Source organism: Cinclus cinclus, chromosome 8 (genome assembly GCF_963662255.1).
Source record: "Cinclus cinclus chromosome 8, bCinCin1.1, whole genome shotgun sequence".
NCBI classification, from domain to species: domain Eukaryota; kingdom Metazoa; phylum Chordata; class Aves; order Passeriformes; family Cinclidae; genus Cinclus; species Cinclus cinclus.
In genome coordinates this window covers 14,733,001-14,751,763 of record NC_085053.1, presented here as the reverse complement: position 1 = coordinate 14,751,763, position 18,763 = coordinate 14,733,001, and the positions used below count along the sequence as shown (strand labels likewise).

At 38.1% G+C, this 18,763-nt stretch overlaps 1 protein-coding gene across 1 annotated transcript in view; it reads right to left on the bottom strand.

Moving 5' to 3' along the window:
- Positions 1-12,742, bottom strand: part of HFM1 (helicase for meiosis 1) — a 38,780-nt gene extending 26,038 nt beyond the window's left edge. Inside the window, exons 1-7 of the mRNA XM_062497297.1 lie at positions 12,701-12,742; positions 6,447-6,498; positions 5,468-5,566; positions 4,977-5,098; positions 3,228-3,534; positions 2,220-2,485; positions 666-713 (exon numbers count right to left, since the gene is read on the bottom strand). Of these exons, the coding sequence (XP_062353281.1) occupies positions 666-713; positions 2,220-2,485; positions 3,228-3,534; positions 4,977-5,098; positions 5,468-5,538 (814 nt within the window). The 5' untranslated portion in view covers positions 5,539-5,566; positions 6,447-6,498; positions 12,701-12,742. The remainder of the gene's footprint in view (positions 1-665; positions 714-2,219; positions 2,486-3,227; positions 3,535-4,976; positions 5,099-5,467; positions 5,567-6,446; positions 6,499-12,700) is intronic.
- Between the last annotated feature and the right edge of the window lie 6,021 nt (positions 12,743-18,763).

Genomic DNA, 18,763 nt, shown 5'->3' with positions numbered 1-18,763 from the left:
GGTTCCTAGAAACAAAATATTGACAAGTGGGTAAAAACCCCAGAACTTTGATAGATAGAAATGAATGCTTGATTGTATTTCATGTTCAAGGCAGGGCCAAGAAGAAAGAAAATTATGATGAAATCTGCTTAGAGATGGAAATACAGTACAGGCACGCTATAACATAGGTAGAGCCAACAAGGAAAAGGTGAAGTTAATTTTCTTCTAAGAAAATGGGACAGAAATAAGATTCAGTTTCCCTAATAAGCCTAAGTAATAATTCATTTTTCCTTCATTTAAAGCGTACAGGGATATATGTGTATATGTGTGTTTGCATAGAAAACGGCTGATATATATATTTATATATTGCAAAATAAAATTTTACCTTTTATATTTTAAAAATAAAGTTTTGAGGATAAAATTTGAATGCTTGAAAGAAGAATAAGCTTTCTTAGGAATTAATGATCTGTAAGTTGTGTTTTTTTCATTCTAGCTTTGGAAGTCAAAAGGATAAACACCTATTGAACATCTGATTCCCTGCATTATGCTACAAATTGAAACTATTACAATGTAATGCATTAATTTCTATGGCTACAAGTTAAACACTATAATTTTGCAAATGTAAAAGCACTGTAAAAAAAAAAAATCAGGAAAATCAGATCCAAAATCAGCAAATAAAAGGATACGTATTTCTGTAACAGCCCTCAAAATTTCCAATTTTCTTCCTGTAGTTCCTAAAGAATTAAAAAGAGTGAATTTGTAAAATCAGATTCATTTTCAACCAATAACCATGACAAATATCTTCCTGACCCCATGCTGTGCGTTCTGTAAGGAGCTTCAAGGTTTCAGTGAGGTCCAGGTGATAGAAAGGAGATGGTGGGATAGGACAGGGAGGTCACTAGCTCATCATTTGTAAAGGTCATCATGGTGGCCCTTTGATGAACTCACTTCAGTCTGAGGATGTCTTGCATGTACCAGAGACTCAAAACTTGATGCACTATTTAGCTGTGGTCTCAAAAGTGCCAAGAAAGGGATAACCACTCCTCTGAACTTCCTAGCTTTGTTAAAGCTCAGGATGCTGTTTGGCCTTTGATAGTGCTGGGACACACTGCTCACTCAAGTTCAGCAGGCCAGACCCCAGACACTTTTCCATGAGCTGTCCTCAGTCAAACCATCCCAGAGAAATCCTAGAGGTTCCTGGGTTTCCCTGGAGCAGGACTGTGTATTTGTTCCTGCTGAATTTCACGAGGTTGCTGTCAGCCCCCTCCTGCAGGGCAGACCCCTGCAGTACTGTCCCTGCAGCTGGCACGTGGGCAGTGTGACCCATTCATCACAACCCTCTGAGCCCGGCCAACCATTTTTACCCCAGGCAGCTGCTGATCTGCTCCCAGTGCCCTCCCGGGGGTACCAGAATGTTGTGCAAGATGGTGTTTCTCAGCCACTAGGTGACTCTACAAAAACCCTTGCAGAAGGCAAAGTGAATGATACCCCCTGCTGTCCCCTCACCCACAAATGGAACCACCACTGCTCATAAGGCAGAAAGGAATCACGCTTTTCATTCCTGATCTGTTTCCAAGTCCCATCCTAAGCCACCACTCTGCCCTACATTTTTTTGCTAGAAAAGATTTTCTACTCCATATTTCTCTAGTAGTTAGTCAGGCACACAAGGTACTTTCCATAGATGTGTCATGTCCCAAAAAGTTTAAAATCTAGAAATAAACTGTACTTAGTTAAAAACTATTAAAAGCTAAAAAAAATTTCTAAACCAAGTATTTTATAATTGCATAAAAATCTCACCACTTCTCTCCATTTTCTAGGTTATCTCCTATTTAAAATCTATTTCTACAAAATACAAATAGGAGCCACACCACAAATAAACATTTCATTTTCAATTTCTGGTTTCAAATGAAGACGAAACTCTTTACCACACAAAGGGACAAGGCTGTTTTCTATTCGAATTGTGGAGGGGATGTGAAGTGATATTTTCAAATAGGTTTACACAACTTAGCACTTCTGAAAATGTGAATTTTCTTCATAAACTGTTTAGCCAGTTCGTATTAAACAGCAACACAATTAAGTTGGACAGGACTGCAATACACACTATCAATTTTAGCCAATTATCTCACATTGAGCTGGTGGGAAAACGTTCTTCACTCTACCTCAGATCTTGGATAGCCTTTATTAATATAACAAAGACAGACAAGGGACTATTTTTCTTGAAATAGAGTAAAAATAATTACCTGTCATATCCAGAATCTCTGAAGCATTAGAAAATGATTGAATTTTAATTCCATTTTCAGACACAATCTCCTCATTATTTACCCTATGCAAAGTAAAATCTGAGTCTTTAGTTATTGTAGCATGGTGATTATTTCTCAGAAAACCTTCTTTTGTAATTTCTTTCATGTTTTCACTTGTATTCAAGTAAGTACCAATTTCTTTCACATCAACAGAACCAGATTTAAATTCTGTATTTTTATGCATATTGCCAGACTTCTTAAATAAGCTGCAAAAGATCCAGAATTTTCATTAGCTTGTTGTCATGCTACAGTTTATCTAATATTCAAAAAATATTAGATATACATTTGTATTAGCAGCAGAACCAGTAAGATAAATAATAAAATTGTATGTAACTTCTATGTAATCTGACCTGAAGCCTCCTTTCAAGATTCATTTCAACTTTACATTAATTCCAGAAAGAACATGAAAGAATAAATTGCCTGTCCAACTGGGCTCTGACTCCTAAGAGCAGATTAACTCTGAATTTCTGCATCATTAAAACCAATAGAGACATCCAGGTTCTGAGGAATGGGAGAAGCTGGACACAGAAGAGCAGTTGATTAATAAAACCTCTCCTCCCAGCTGAAATCTCATTGAGAACTGCTTAAGGTATTCCTGACTGCCTGACCTCTGCTCAGCAAAGGAAATTATCTCAGCCTTCGTCCTTGCAGATAAAGAACTCAGAGCAGTATTTTCCAAAAGCTTTCTTGTCTACAAATTTCTTTAAAATTTAAGCAACAAACTTGATGTTTACTCTTCTCATGCATGAGGCTGAGCTCAGGATACATTTAATTAAAGTACTAGAATACTGCCAAAAAGAAATGTTTTTTTCCTTATACTGAAAGAATTAGCATCTGGAACCTGCTAAAGTACCTTCAGTTGAAGGATCCCAAACTTTGTGTTCCACAGGTTTATCTAAAATAATGATTCTGACAGTGATAAATTATCTGAGTTGACTAGACACATACCTTTTTCTTAATGTTGAATGGACACTCTCATCATCACTGTTTTCACTTAATGCTTTATTTTGCAGTTGCTGAGAAAAATCTATTACTCTTTTAGATTTATTTTCATCAAAGGAGAGGAAAGATGAAACTGTTTTCAGATTTTCACTATGAAAACTAATTTTATCTCTTTCTCCTAGACTTAACTGTAGGACTTCTTTTTCAGGGGCTATGCCAAAATGAACAGGTGCTGATGATTTATCTTCTGCTTCCTCTGTCTTACTCTTACATTGCTGTATAAACTTCTCGTGCTTTCTCCCTACTAAAAAAACTTTAAATTATTATTTCGTTAATATTCATAGGCTTTTTCACAGTCATTTAATCAAGTATCTTTCACACAGAATCAGCCAAATTCACATCTATTATACAAACTGATATTTCTGTTATTGCAAGAACTTTATGACTTATGCTAATGAATGTAAGGCATGCATTGTCAATTAAAAAGTTATAAAAATTAAGTCCCTTTCTTTCCTTCCCATACAAAGTAAAGGATAAAAATTATTCTTCAGATCTACAAAATAGTTTGTGTGACAGAACTCTTCACCCTGTCCGAGAATAAAGATGATCTTTTAAAATAATGACACAATGACCAAGCTTGAAGTTCCTGCTACAAACAGCTGAGATAAAACACTGCAATCTCAAGAGTCAGAACTGGTCCTGATGTTGGGGACAGGCTGGCTTCATAACCTTCTTGGTTAATTATCACATTTTGCAGGGTTAATTCTCAGTAGAATCAGTGTCCTGATCTGGCTGACCAGATCAGCAAGCACTGCTGTTGGCAAAAGGAAGGCAAAGGCAGGAACAGAAATAAGCAACTAAATGCAACAAGATAACAAAACAGCTCTGTTTTGCTGTCTTAATTTCAGTATTATCCATCTGGAAACTCAAAATTACAATGCCTTGTTTGTGACACAGCCCTAAGAGTTCTAATGCTACAAACATCAAAAAGCTTGTTTGGATAAGTAGCTCTTAATGGAGTTATTCCTGCATAAAGAAGAAAAAACCCACCTTCCATTTTAGTATAATTCCTAAATAGAGAACATCATAAATCAGCACAGCAGCTAAAAAATTAACAAATCTAGTTGACAGAGACAAAGCAAAGAAAGTCTTTAAAATAAATTTCCTTAAGATAATCCTGAATGTCTAGGAATATGCTACTTAGCAGAGATTAATGACCAGATTCCAAATTTGGCTGCCTGAGCAATTTGATTAAAGCCCCAAAAAAGGGAAGAAAAAAGTAAGTTTCATATAAACTGTCTGTTCCTTGGGTGGGACACAGGCCATCAGATCCATGTAACAACATTATGCTCTTACAGCCACTTCCCACTGTGTTACAACCCTTTGTGAAACAATGTGTGGTTTTGAAAAGTTTTGAAATTTTGATTATACATCTTACCTTGCCCACCTCTGCACAGCAAACCTGTAGCATGTATATGCCTGAAGAGGACTGCTGTGCTCCTGGCACATCTAACACCATCATTCTCAACTCAAATACATTCTTTGTCTCTACTTGCATACCTAGAATATTTCATATGTCACAGCAAAAGAAGAATGATCATTCACACTAATTATTTGTTGAGTAATTTAATATTAAGTCAAGTATTACTGTCTAGTTGGACTTCGCAGTGTTAGGTTTATGGGTGGACTTGATCATCCTAAATGTCTTTTCCAACCATTCCAGTGATTCTGAGATTATATTCTGTCATACTTTACCCATATGAGTGTTGGCTGAGTTTTTTTCCAGTTCCCTCTGTAACTCCTCTGCAGGTGGAATTTCAGCAATAGCTGGAGCAGGTGCAATGAACCAAGTCTTACGTTCTTCATTTTCCAGACGCCTATTTTTAACACACAAATGTGAGGTGAAAGAATTGTTTAAGCACCCTCCACAACAACTAGCTTAAAATCACTAGTCATAAATAACCTACTGTTTCTCCTGCTAAAACATATTCATGTGACTTCTAACACAAAATAACATAAAATTACAGAGGCAAAACTTCTGCTAACCTTTATTTCTTACTGCCCTAAGATACACCTGCATTGTTGAAAGTCCTTGGAGAATAATTTCAAAATATGGGTTATGGACCTAGAAATTTCTAGCCCCGCATTTCTATCAGTAGACAAAAAAGTGAGTCATAAGAAAAAACACTGCTGTAAAATGATTCTGTTTAGAAAACAATTATATATAGGTAATGATAAAGGTTTACCTTTGTCTCATATCTGGTTTTTCATAAAATAAATTATCCAGTGAAAAGACCATGTCTGCAGAGTTGAACATTTTCAGACCAAATGTGAAGTCCCTTAGTCTGCAAAAAGCAGCACAAGAAAATGTAAAACTGAAAGTACTAGACTTGAACCTGTGTAAAGCAACACAAAGTTTATTAGTTGTAACTGCCAATATTTAATTTCTATACTTTTTTTTATAGCTCTTGACTCCATTCTTAATCCTTTTTAATTCTTCCCCTTAACAGAGAAATTCTCTCCTGATAAAATATGGTTCCTACTGCTTCAGCTAAAAAACCCCTGTAGGGCAGAACTTGAAGCAACCTTTACTACCGTGACATATCTGGGAAAAAAAAAGTGGGTAGGAGTGAAAATCCAGATAAAGTTTATGTTAAAGTATTTAAATTCTAAGAACAATGCTAAGATTTGGCCTAGAGAAGAGGAGAGTGAGGGGATGCATCACATTCTTCAACTTCCTCATGAGGGGAATAGAAGAGCAGGCACTGATCTCTTCTCTCTGGTGACAGAACCCAAGGTAATGGCCTGAAATTGTGGCAGGGGAGGTTTAGGATGGACATAAGGAAAAGGTTCTTCCCCCAGAGGGTGTTTGGGCACTGGAACAGCTCCCCAGGGCAGTGGTCACAGCACCAGCCTGGCAGAGGTAAAGAAATGTTTGGACAATGCTCTCAGGCACAGGGTGGGACTCCTGGGGATGGTTCTGTGCAGGCCCAGGAGTTGGACTCTGTAATCATTGTGGGCCCCTTCCAACTCAGCATATTCTGTAAATCCTTTATACAACTGCAGCCAATATTTTTTTTCCTCCAATTGTTATGATCACAGTCTGACAAGTTTTTGCAAAACAAAATTATACTGTTATCTAAAAAAATAAAATTATACTGTTACCCCAACAATTATTTTAATTTACAAGCAAATGAGACTTTTTTAAACATGCAAATTGCTTACCTGGATAATTGGAGTATGGGTCCAACACCTTAAAGTTGTTAACAGGTTTGGTCTGAAACATCAGGACCAGAGATTATTTCTAAATTATTTAATGTATACATCACTATTAAAAATATTCCAGCTAATTTCAATGTTTTTCATTTAGCACCATCTGTAGGCATTAGAAATTCTTTATGTGTTTCTGTTAAGTTTTACAGCTCTTAATTTTGCTTGAGAACTTCAAAAGGCAAAGATGTTACTAAAAGAATACCACATAGATGATTGCATGAGTCAAAAACCTCAGACTCCCTGAAACAAATGGTAAAATACAAATGAAGTTCAATAAAGGCCGACTCTGGAGGTAAAATAACAAAGCAAAGCTTTCTTCTTTATCTACCAAGACAAAACTAAAGGTGACACCTCTTTTGTATTCCAGCATCTCATTAGAACATAGAAAAAGGATCTTTAAGAGTGCTTTGCAAATAGGCTTCAGGTTTACTTAATTACTGTAGACTGTCAGCCATGAATCAAATTTTAAAAGTACTTTTCTTTCACGGAATCTGCAAATCTTCAAATATTCCAGATAGTGGTTTCAAATTTCAAAAAGAAAACATTTCACAATACCAGAATATAGAGCACGTAATCAAAACTGTCTTTGAACACAGAGAAGAACTTCAAACAAAAAAACTGGCAATGCCCTTTTTACATACAGGAAGTCTGCAGAACCACTTCTGTCAATTTTTGCCACTTCCTCACTGCCAGGTTTTGCCACTTTCCCCTTCACATTAATAAATCTAGAATTTAGAAATTCTAGACATTAAATGAAGGTGTTTAATTTTGCCTCCGTGCTTTTAGTGCCAGTTATCTAAAGCAAGAACTCTTAGGCTTGGTACCAATAGTAGCAGCAGAAAGTATCTGTGAGGACCGCTAATCAAGTTGTTATTGAAGAAGCAATAATCTGTTGGTGCCTATCCAACTGAATAACAACTGCTCCATCAGCTTTAAGGAGCTGCAAATACTGCACACCAGTATGAAATGGTTTTCCTACCTCAGGTGAGGAATCATCAATATATGGTTATGCAACTTCCATTTAAATAGTTTGGATTTGTAATTCCTATTCTTGCAGCCTTTGTTATACACAAAGTTTGATCTCCCAGGCCCCTGCTCTGCTCTCTACATGTCATTTTTTCCTTGACCAGCTCTATTAATCCCAATTGCTGGGTAAGGTAAATAATAGGAGATGTAATGGTCGTTCTACGAGACTGGAAATCTAAAAGAAACACACTCCTTTATGCTGCCCTGCATTCACCCACCTGCGCCAGCTGGAAAACAGTGAAAAGCCTCTCACACTTTTAATGGAAAAGCAAGCAAAAAAGGCCGGGGAGGGAGTGGTGGGGAGGAGCTCAACACGTTTCCAAAATGGCCAGAAAATAAACCATCTTTTCCACACGCTCAAAGCTGTCGGATTCCACAGGGAAAATGCATATTCCAGATTGCAGAATTAGGGAGGAGGTGTTTGCAGGAGCAGCACAGACCACTGATTCATATTTACTGAGAGGTCTCTGCCAAACCCTGAGAGCAAAGACCTCTCTGATGTGTCTGCTTTATCAAACACCTTAGTGCAAACACTGCAGGCCGCGAGGGAATTTGCTCGGTTTTAAACCACTTTACTTTTCACCTTCTTCCTAAAACAAGTCCTTTCCTCAGTCCACGTATTTCATCACAGTGCTCTCTCCAAGCGCCCAAAGCGAAGGTCACAACCTTCAGGGGTGCTGACCCAACCAAACCGCAACTGCCCGGTGCCCCGGAGGCGCAGAGCGCGTCCCCAGCTCACCGCACTGCTCCCCGGGCCCTACAAGGCCCTGAGGTCCCGCACGGCCCGGCTCCCGCTCCCTCCACCGAGGAACGAGAACTTTGCAGCTCCCGCCTCACCGACAGCTCCTCCCGCTCCCTCCACCGCGCAAAATGGCGACCGCGGGGAGCCGCCTCAGCGGGGCCGGGGGGAAGCAGCGATGGCAGCCCGGCCTTCCCCCGCACTGTGCGCGCCCGGCGCTCCCCTCAGGGCTCCCGCGCTGCTCCGGGGGCTCGGGGCCGGCGCGAAAAGGAGGGCGCGGGCCAGCTACACACCCGCCTCACACCGACCTCACATACACCTCACACACACCTCACACACCGACCACACCTCACACACCGACCACACCTCACACCTCACACTCACCTCACACACCGACCGCACACACACCTCACACACTCACCTCACACACCGACCGCACACACACCTCACACTCCGACCTCACATACACCTCACACACACCTCACACACTCACCTCACACTCACCTCACACACCGACCTCACATACACCTCACACACCGACCTCACACACCGACCTCACATACACCTCACACTCACCTCACACTCGCCTCACACACCGACCGCACAATACACCTCACACACACCTCACACTCACCTCACACACCGACCTCACACACCTTACACACACACACACCACACACACACCTCACACACACCACACACACACACACCACACACACACCTCACACACACCACACACACACACACCACACACACACCTCACACACACCACACACACACACCTCACACGCACTGACCTCACACCCGCCGCCACGGCCCCTGCCGAGCCCCCTACTCGGAAATCCTCTGATGTGAAAGGATGGACCTAAATTCCCCATCAAAACTGCCAGAGTGGAATGCGGAGACATTCCACTGGTGCTGGATTTAGAGCTCGTCCATGCATGGAGTTCTTGGGAATTAACTCTCTTGAAAAGTCCTTACTCACTTCAACCCTGATGGAAGTTAGAAAGGGCAGCTGATTCCTGAGCCATACAACTCAGGAAGAAATAAAGATACCAAAAATACTGATCCTTTTAGCGGATTTCTGAAAAGAATGTTGTTTTTTTTTTTCCCCTTGTTGCTCAAGTGGTGCAAAAAAATTCTTCAAATTATATGAACTGAAACAATATCACAAAATATTTGTAAAATGAAGAATTAGGTCACTTACCCCTCTCCCCCCTGAAATACTGCAACTTAAAATTCTGGACTTGCCATTAGAACATAGCTTTTGAACTAGAAAATTTTAAATAAATGGCACAACTGTCTAAGAAAGTCTAAATTTTAAGCTTGTTCAAAGCTTCATGACATTCAACAAATACTATAGAGGCAGCTACTGTAAATATGTATTTCCTCATACATAAATAGATGAAAAGGAGAATATTTTCTCAAATATTGATTGATTTTAACATAAATAATTTTTATTTAATCAACTTTTTTGTTTTTCTTTCTTGAAAATATTAATTTTTAACTTTCCATTTCAGATTTTTAGACATTGTGCATATTTACATAATGTGTTTTCACTCAAGTTGTGCAAGCCCAGATCAATTAGGAATTCAATGCAGGAAACACTACATTCATTTTTACTATCCAGTGTATAGTCAGGTATTTCCTTTATTTATTCTTCTCTTTAAAAGGCTTGCATCAGAATTTTGTTGTATTACAATATACCAAATTTTATACCACACATTTAGATGTTTTAACTCACCTCCCCATCTAATTACTGGGCAGACAACCAAAGGTGAGAAGCACTTCATTGCTACTTCCAGCATGACAAGGTCTTGGCCAGCATAGAACAAAAGATTTTATAAGGACCTTAGAATACAATCAGGATTGGTAGTGAACCTATTGTCTGAAATTAGATTCTGAAGCCATCAATCTTGTTCAGTAATCTGAATAAAAGTGGGAAAATATTTGTGCTTATAAGCATGCAGTAAGCATTCATTTTTTGCTTCCAATAAATTCTGAAACCAGAAAGCGTTTTTCCTTCTTAACTATTAGTGAATGCCTTCTTTGATTCTGGCCTCAGGCAAGTTTCCATCTTAGTTCACAACATCTGCTTTTAGCTGACCAGACTTTAATGTTTAAAGCCATAATACAAACAGTTCATTTTTTAAAGCTATTTTTTTCTTCGATTCCTTTCCCTAGGTGACATCTCCCTCAACACACACACAAATCACATAAAATATATAGCAAAGCAGTCTCTCAACTGCTCTGAGACAGTTTAATTTTTGATTTTCCCCAAGCCCAACATCTGATCTGCCATATGTTTTGAGTCTTTCCAGCTCATGGAGATCACATACTAAGTCATAAACTTGCATGTTCTGAAACAATACAACTAGAAAATCATGAACACCAGACACTGGTCAGTGATCCATGTGATAACAGAATAATTCTCATACTTGCTAAATACGGAGCTGTTAGAACATTCCATTTTTTCCGGAACTTACAAACTGAACAAATCAGCGACAAAAAAATCAAGTGTAGAAAAGTAGGAAGATGTAAGTGAGCTCACAATTGGTGGTGACTTCTCTCAGTTTCCTTTGTTGAGGTTTACCCACAATTTCAAAGACATGAAAAACCATTGGTCTCTAACAAGTACCCTTCCTCTTGGTTGAAATCACTGAGCAATGTTAGAAAGCATGGCAAGTTCAGGCAACCCCTGAACTGCACTTTTATCAGTGCTTGAGGTGGTTACAACCATAAATTTATTTAAAAAATTTAAAGACTCAGTAATTAAAAAAAAAAATGCTTACGCCTGCAACCTTCTCCAGTAAGATAAAATACAAATGAAAATACAGCAAAAATGAAGTTACCTAGCTAGGTGAGGAAAAGGGGAATTTCTTCCATTTTATCACGTCGGCTAGGCTCTACAAATGTGGGCCGGATGTTGCAGCACCCCTGCAAAAACTTAACCCAGGTGACTAAATTGATTTGTGGCAGCTGAAATTACTCACGTGTGTAAGCGTTTGCAAGATCGGGTCTACAGAGAGCTAAACGCGGCTCCCCGGGGCCGCGGCAATGCTGCTCTGCGTGTCCGCCCCAGGGCTGTCCCAGCCCGGAACAAGGCGCTGCTCCCCAGGGCACAGCCTGCAGCCTGCAGCCTGCTCCTGCCGTGCCCCCAACGCATGCTGCTCCGCCAAGTTTAGCTCCTGAGCTTTGATTTTTATGTGGCTAAACTAAAATATTTTTAGCGCTATTGTTTTGGTTTTTTTTTCATGGTGAGGGGGAGAGTGTTCTTTTCTGTACTTTTTAACCTTTGGTCCCTTTTCAATTTCTTACCCATATACATTTTTTTTGGTTTTGTTGTGTTTTTTTAACACTTTGAAGAGGTTAATCCCTCAGGTACAGACTAACAATAACTATTTTCATTATGCACAGTATTAGTCTTATGCTTCAAATTAACAAAACAAGCACATCCCACATTTACAACTCCACCCTGAACAAATTTTTGTCATGTAAGTCCTATAGAGACATTAGCAATTTTGCACATAGGCAGAGATGATATCATATTGAGTATAGACTTTATAGTTCACATAGCTGATACATTGCTGATACATACAATTCCTGTATATCTGAATCAAATGCTCAGCTGATAAAATAAGACATACACAGAAGGAAAGAAAATTAGATTAATGCTATAGTTATATTTGCTCTTTTGGAATGTACCTCCTAGGAGCCAAGTCAGTGCTGCCTCCCATAAAAATGAAACAAAAAATGTCTCATTAAAAAGTGTCCGTGGAGTCTGCTTTTGTACAGATGACAAACCTGAAAGTTGTATCTGCAACCACTGTTTTGGAAAATATCTGGCTGTTTTCCTCTTGTCAATTCCAACAACGTACTTTTTTAAAGGTAGGGATGGAATGGATTTTTTAAAGCTAGAGCAATATTGTTGCAGTCAGTTCTCAACAGAAGTACAACAAATGCTCTTATTTTATTAGCTATTTGGTTTAATTTATTATGAGTCAATTCTGTTTACAGCTATACAGTTAACATCTGGATTCCAGATCCTCTGACGGTTCATGCTCTTTGAAAATGTTTCCTGTCAGCAAGATTTCTTGCTTTGGATTGGAAATTATAATTCTATAATTTAAAAAAATATTCAGAACTCCTGAAAAGAAACATTTTTTTAGAGTTCTTCCTTTAAACAGATAATTGTACTAGGAAATCTATAGATTTTCCTAGAATAATTTTTTCATTGAAAAGAAAATATTTGTCCATAGTCAAGGAACAGAAGAAAATTTGTGAGTTTTGAAAATACAGGTGTGATACATGATGAATTTTTAAAATACATTTTTTTTTACACTTAACACTTTCTTTAGAAGAAAGTTTACATCTCTTCAAATGTGGCTTATTATTTTCAGAAACAGTGATTGGAGGAAACTATGACACTATGGCCACTTACCAACTGTGTGTCTGATTCCTCCTCAAGAGAATTAATTTTCTTGGCTTTGTGTCCACTCCATTTTGTTTGGAATAAAAAAAAAAAAGAAACAAATATTTTAGCTACTGTTCTCTTTGAAATGCTCATCCAAATATTTCTAGAAAATTTCATCTTCACTTTCCATGGTCATGTCCTAATTATTATATTTATACTGATTAAAGGTGGGATAAAATAACCACAGTGTTTAAAGCAGCAGTGTGATCCATATGCAAAGTGTGGGGGGTCCAGCCAATATGATTAATGGCTTGATGTAGGCAGGGCTAAGACACATATGTATTCCAAAGATAATTCTGTTAATTTGAAACTGTCTTTCCAAGGATGACAGCCTACTTACTCAGTTATTTCTAATAATCTTCTCTACTGTAGCTATGCTGTGCATTTTAAGTTAAACAGCAACAATATGCCAATTAAATTTCTGCAGACTATATGATCTGAACACTGTACAGATCCTTAGCTTTTTCAAAGTAGGTCCGTGTATACAGATTTTGTTTGATCTCTGGTTCATGTCAACCTGGTTTTGAAACATACCATAACTAGAAAATGTTTCTTTATGCAATGTTAGTTATCAGGAATGTGATCTATACTGATAGAGGGGGAAACAAGTTCATGCACTGATCTTTCTTCAAAAATGAAGTTAATTCTCCTTGCATTAAGGTAGAAAGCATACATTCTTCAAAGTTTATATGTTCTCCCTGTTTCAACTTTTATGATCGTTGCCTTAAGCCTTATGATTTCAAATTTACTAATTCAGTGCTTGATAATATATGTGCTGATACATCATAAAAAGGTCAAGTGCAAAACTGTGTGTCTTGTACACAGGTAACAAATTGTGGTCCAGTCCTGAGTAGAGCACTGGGATATTATTGCAGTGCAAGTAATACACAACATAAAGTACAAGTGCAGAAGTGCTGTGCATCGTTGCAGACAATGAAATGGACACAAGCCAAGCCTCTTGACTCACATCAGATATCAGGAAATTGTGTTTTACAGCACTGGAACCATACTGATGTAGGAACTCAACATGACTTGGCCTTTGAAACTGTACTCTTGTAGATGCAGCAAGATGCAACACGCAAGAGTGACACAAGTATCTGGATAAGAAGAAATGGCCTCGAGTTGCACCAGACAGGATGTAGATTGGATATTCTTCATGGGAACAGGCATTGGAACAGGCTGCCCAGGGAAGTGGTGTAGTGACCATCTGTGGGGGGATTTAAAATGCCTGCAAATGTGGTTCTTAGGGACATGGCTTAGTGGTGGACTTGGCAGTGCTGAGTTAACGCTTGGACCTGATGATATTAAAAGTCTTTTCCAGCCTAAAGGATTCTATGGTTAAGCTCTCTTTTCGGTACTTCATCATAGTCCATGGATTCACTTCCCATCATGTACAAATCTATGCAATGCCATTGCACAAGTCTCAAAGGCTTTTGAACAGATTTTTTTTCCCAACTCAACCAAATTTGTGCCACTGTAATCTCCAGCAGTAATGTATTTTTGGGACTGAAAATCCTTGTGAAACAGTATAATTCAAAACTTTAAAGTAGCAAGCGTCTTACATTTTGGAACGCAATAACTGAATACAGATGTTCAGATTCCAACTGGGGTACTTCAGGCAATTGTACCAGCTCCTGATATGTACTGAAAACAAACCCCAAAACAAAAAAAATTACATGAGAAACAGCAGAATAGAATGTCTGCGTACACTCACATTTAAGAAATTGTCCATCACCAGATGGGTTTGTTCCAAGCAAACTGTCAACTCCAAACTGCTGAGCATCTCAGGAGTAGGCACAGTACTAAATAGAACACATTCTGGGAAACTTCCAAACGAAGTAAAGACAATGACTGAAGCTTTGGGATTTCTCATCATCACAAAAACATTTGAGTATAAAATCCCACTGCACTTTGGCACAAAACACTGAAGATGGTTTACACAGCCTCAACTTATCCTCAAAGTAGCACAACTGCTTTGGTGACAGTGGAGAACCTGAGATATCAACATGTTGCAAAGAAAGAGAAAAACTTCTGTCACACAGAATTTTTGATAAAAATGGAAGAGGCAGCAAGGAGCACAGCTGAAAAATGCAGTATGTCGACACACTACCAAAAGAAACAGAGTTAGATATGAAACACTTTTATAACAAGCTGACTACTGACAACGATACAGAAAGTAGGTGACAGCATTTCAAAGTCAAGACATTCTACATAGTTGTTGATGTGTTTACAACATAGATGAAAGAGCAGTTTCAAGATTTCACAGAGAAATGCAGGCTGACACGTTGACATTGATAAAGTTTTTAAAACCTGTTCTCATATAAAGCCTCCAAGAAAACTTTGTCATTTGCATATTTAGTCCAGCTATTCACTAATCAACCCTTTCATGTATTTTTTTCAGACCGTACAGACCTATTGGTACATTTTGGGTTAAGATGTTCAGAAGAGGACAAATACATTTAAATACACACACACACACACACAAAGATGTGTGTATGATCACACAATGATCACTGGAATGATCACTGGACTTTACCTACAGAATAACGAAGGGTGTCATAATGGTCTGACAGTTTTGTGAGTCTTCTTTGGAAGGTGGTATGTATGCTTTCTGCTGGAACATTTTGTAGAAAATTGAAAGCCCTGGCTTCCTATGTATTTCTAAAGAGGACTTAGAAATTTATTGAGTCTGTCCCACCACTATGAAGTAGGGTAGGGCTCTCCCTTCTCATTTTACCAAACAACATTGTAATATTCACACGAGATCCATTTCTGTGATTTCAGTCCACATTTCCCATCTCATGAGTGAAAGCTCCATTATTGGGTTTTGTGATACAAGCCTGTACCAGCTCTTTGAGGGTAAAAACATTTAAAGTTGCACAGAATAATTAAACCTTATGTAGAAACAGCACATATATGCCAATACCACTGTCTGACTCAGGAAAATCACCTTAGACTTGAGAGACCCCCTCCCAACCAAATCACTGCATTCCCCTAGGCTACAAGAGAATACAGTCACTTGTGCTCTCGTCCAAATATTTAATTTATGCAAAAGAATTAAACCCACTATATTTGGGAACCAAATACCCACTATGTAAGCAAAGTATTTCTAGTGACATCAGTGATGTCTGGACTACATTTGCAAGAAAAACCAAAAAGTCAAATCACAATTTCAAAGTGAAAAATTGTTCATAGGCGATTAACATTGAATTACAGGAGTGGATTTTATATAGGTCTTAAAACTGTATAATTTAGTATGAAAGAAAGTAAAGATTAAAAATTCATACCGTAACAGAATGTTTCTGCAAGTCATACTAACTTAAAAAAATATATATCAGCCTAATCTAAAGTATTGCTGTAGCATTGCTAAATGTTACAAAGTGTGCATTTCAAGGGTTTTAACAGCCATTAATTACTTCTTTGTATTTATTTAAGTGCCATGCTTTCCTGTTAAACAAGCTAGATTTGCAACATCTAGGCAAATTACTTTAACATTTGGTCTTCATAAGCTGACTACGAAATAATCCAATGTGAAAAGAATTTTTTTAATGAAAATTTTTTACTTCAAAAAATAAAGAAAATTTTTATTTTCTTTGTCGACAAACTGCCAATAGATAAAATTCACATGATAATCAGACAGTATTTTAATTTTTATATGTATATATACAAAAATAAATCCATCTCCTGTCTCCTTGTTTTAGCTCTTTCTTCTGGCTTTACCTCTACAGAGCCAGAATGGTATGACCAACGAGGCTGTAAGAATCCTCAACCTGAGCTGCTTCATGTAAAAAGCCATTAAAGTTCACTAAGTCACCCCCTTTTTGAGACCTGTTTCCCTCCACCCTTCTGTTTTCTTCAGTGTGGCCTATATTCACAGTCTGTGCATAGACTGTGGAAGCAGAGGGATTTGAGGTATAAACATTTCCTTGGGCAATAGAAGTGATAACAGCAGGAGTACCAAGGAAAACAAAGTGTTAGGATAAATCTCCTCTTAACAAAAAAAAGAAAAAAAAATCACAAAAAAGTATCATAGTGCCAAGGTGTTCCTCATAGCTACTCTATATGTATGGGAAAGAATCTTAATCACCTTTGCACAGGGTACAGAACTTCAGAATTAACTAAAACTCACAGTATTTGATAAAAATAATAGTAATTAAAAATTGGAGTGTGAGCAAGAGAAATGCACTAAATTGTCAAGGCAAAGCCCAGCAATCATGCAGATTAAGAGCACATTTTTATCATGTTGCCAGTCAGAGTCGAGAGCTCTGCAAGGCAGCTCCAACCACTGCTTTCCAGAAGGCAGAGGAGAGCAGAGGCACAAGGCAGTTATCCTGATGGAGCTGAGATCTATCACCACAGTAACAACTCTGCAATAAAACAGGAGACACTAGAAAAGCAGAGGAAGTTTACTCAAAAACAAACCAACCAAAAAAAACCAACAAAACAAAACAAAAAAAAAACCAAACCAAACAAACAAACAAACAAAAATCCACAAAGGAAAGGGCTCCAAGAGTGGCTGGGGCTCCCGGGAGGGGCATCTGGACACTGAAGTCTCAGTTTCCCTAGCGCCTGCCTAGGTTAGCTCCCAAAGAAAGATCTGGTTACACTTACTTACATGTATTTCATGTTTCAAAAGTAAACTCCCATTTCCCCAAATAGGTTCCAAGTTTTTAATCAAGGTCATTACTAGTGCTTCTTGTCATCTGTTTCTCAATGACTAAAGGGAATTTGCCTTTCGCAGTCTTTATGCTTTGTCATCAGCTCATGGGTGTGCTCTGTGTCTATTTCAAGGGCTGAAAACACAGCTTGGGTGTCACTTGGTCCTTTTTATCTGACACCGAGGACATGAAACATGCCTCCAGCACTAAACAGAGACCCCCGCACATGGGAAGCCCAGAAACATAAGCACACACATGTACTAGTACATATCGTTCTAAGAGCATAAACTAATATACAGTAATTATCTTTGGGAACAAGACAGCAGCACAATTTCCCCTTTGAGACTATCACTGCTGCACATTCAGCCTGAAAAAAGCATTCCAACCATTATTCCTTTTCTGCCAATTAAACAGTTTTACAACATGTCACTGAAAAACAAGGGATTTCAAGGACTCAGACTCCTGTTACTGCCACTTCTCTGGTAGTAAAGCATAGCTTTATTTTTAATAGCTATGTCTAGTGATTCCTTCGTTGATTTCTGGGAAGCTCATTGGCATCATAATCACAGTGGAAGATTTAACCATATGTAATACTAATGTTAGGCAGTTTGGTTGGCTTTGTCTTTATATTTGGACAATTTAGTACAGATTCAAGATGATGTTTGAGGAGTTTGTGCTTTAATTTGTTAAAACTGCCTTTTTCTGCTGAAGACTATTTCAAACAATATGATGGAGTAGGATAGAGTGAAGTCTGTTCTCGAGACCCAGACCACTTTTCACTGCTGACAGGACAGGTAAGGAAAAGCTAGTGAAATTAAAATGACACAGGAATTAAAACAGCACATTTCCACCTAAGGAGGGTTGAAAAATAGAGTTTTCATCCTGGTAAAATCCTAATACCTAAGACTACTTCTGTTTTAAAATAGCCAGTTGTTTTTGAGACTTCCATAGAAACCTTGGGCCAAGTTGGTATCTTCAAGTGGAATATTCTTACTATGGTGAAAATTCAGCAGATCATGGCTTTGCCTCAGCAGTACTTCAGTAATTTCTAATTCATTCAGAACAGTCTTGGAGAAAACGGCATTAAAATGAGATTTTTGGTTTTTTAAGTGCAGGATTTAAAAAATAAAATCAGTTATATCTTTTTCATTATCTAAATTTTTCCTAGTTTTGCTTTAATAGTGAAAAATCTCAGCAACTTTATTTGCTATTGTCATAAAAACAAGCTGACTTTGCCATGGTGATTTATATAGCTAGACAGTATGCAGCATCTATCTTAAGTCCTATAATACTGAAATTTGCACAAAATGGTATTTCTGGGTTATATTTTGACATTAAACAAGAAACTGTTTGCCATATGTTTGGAAAGGAT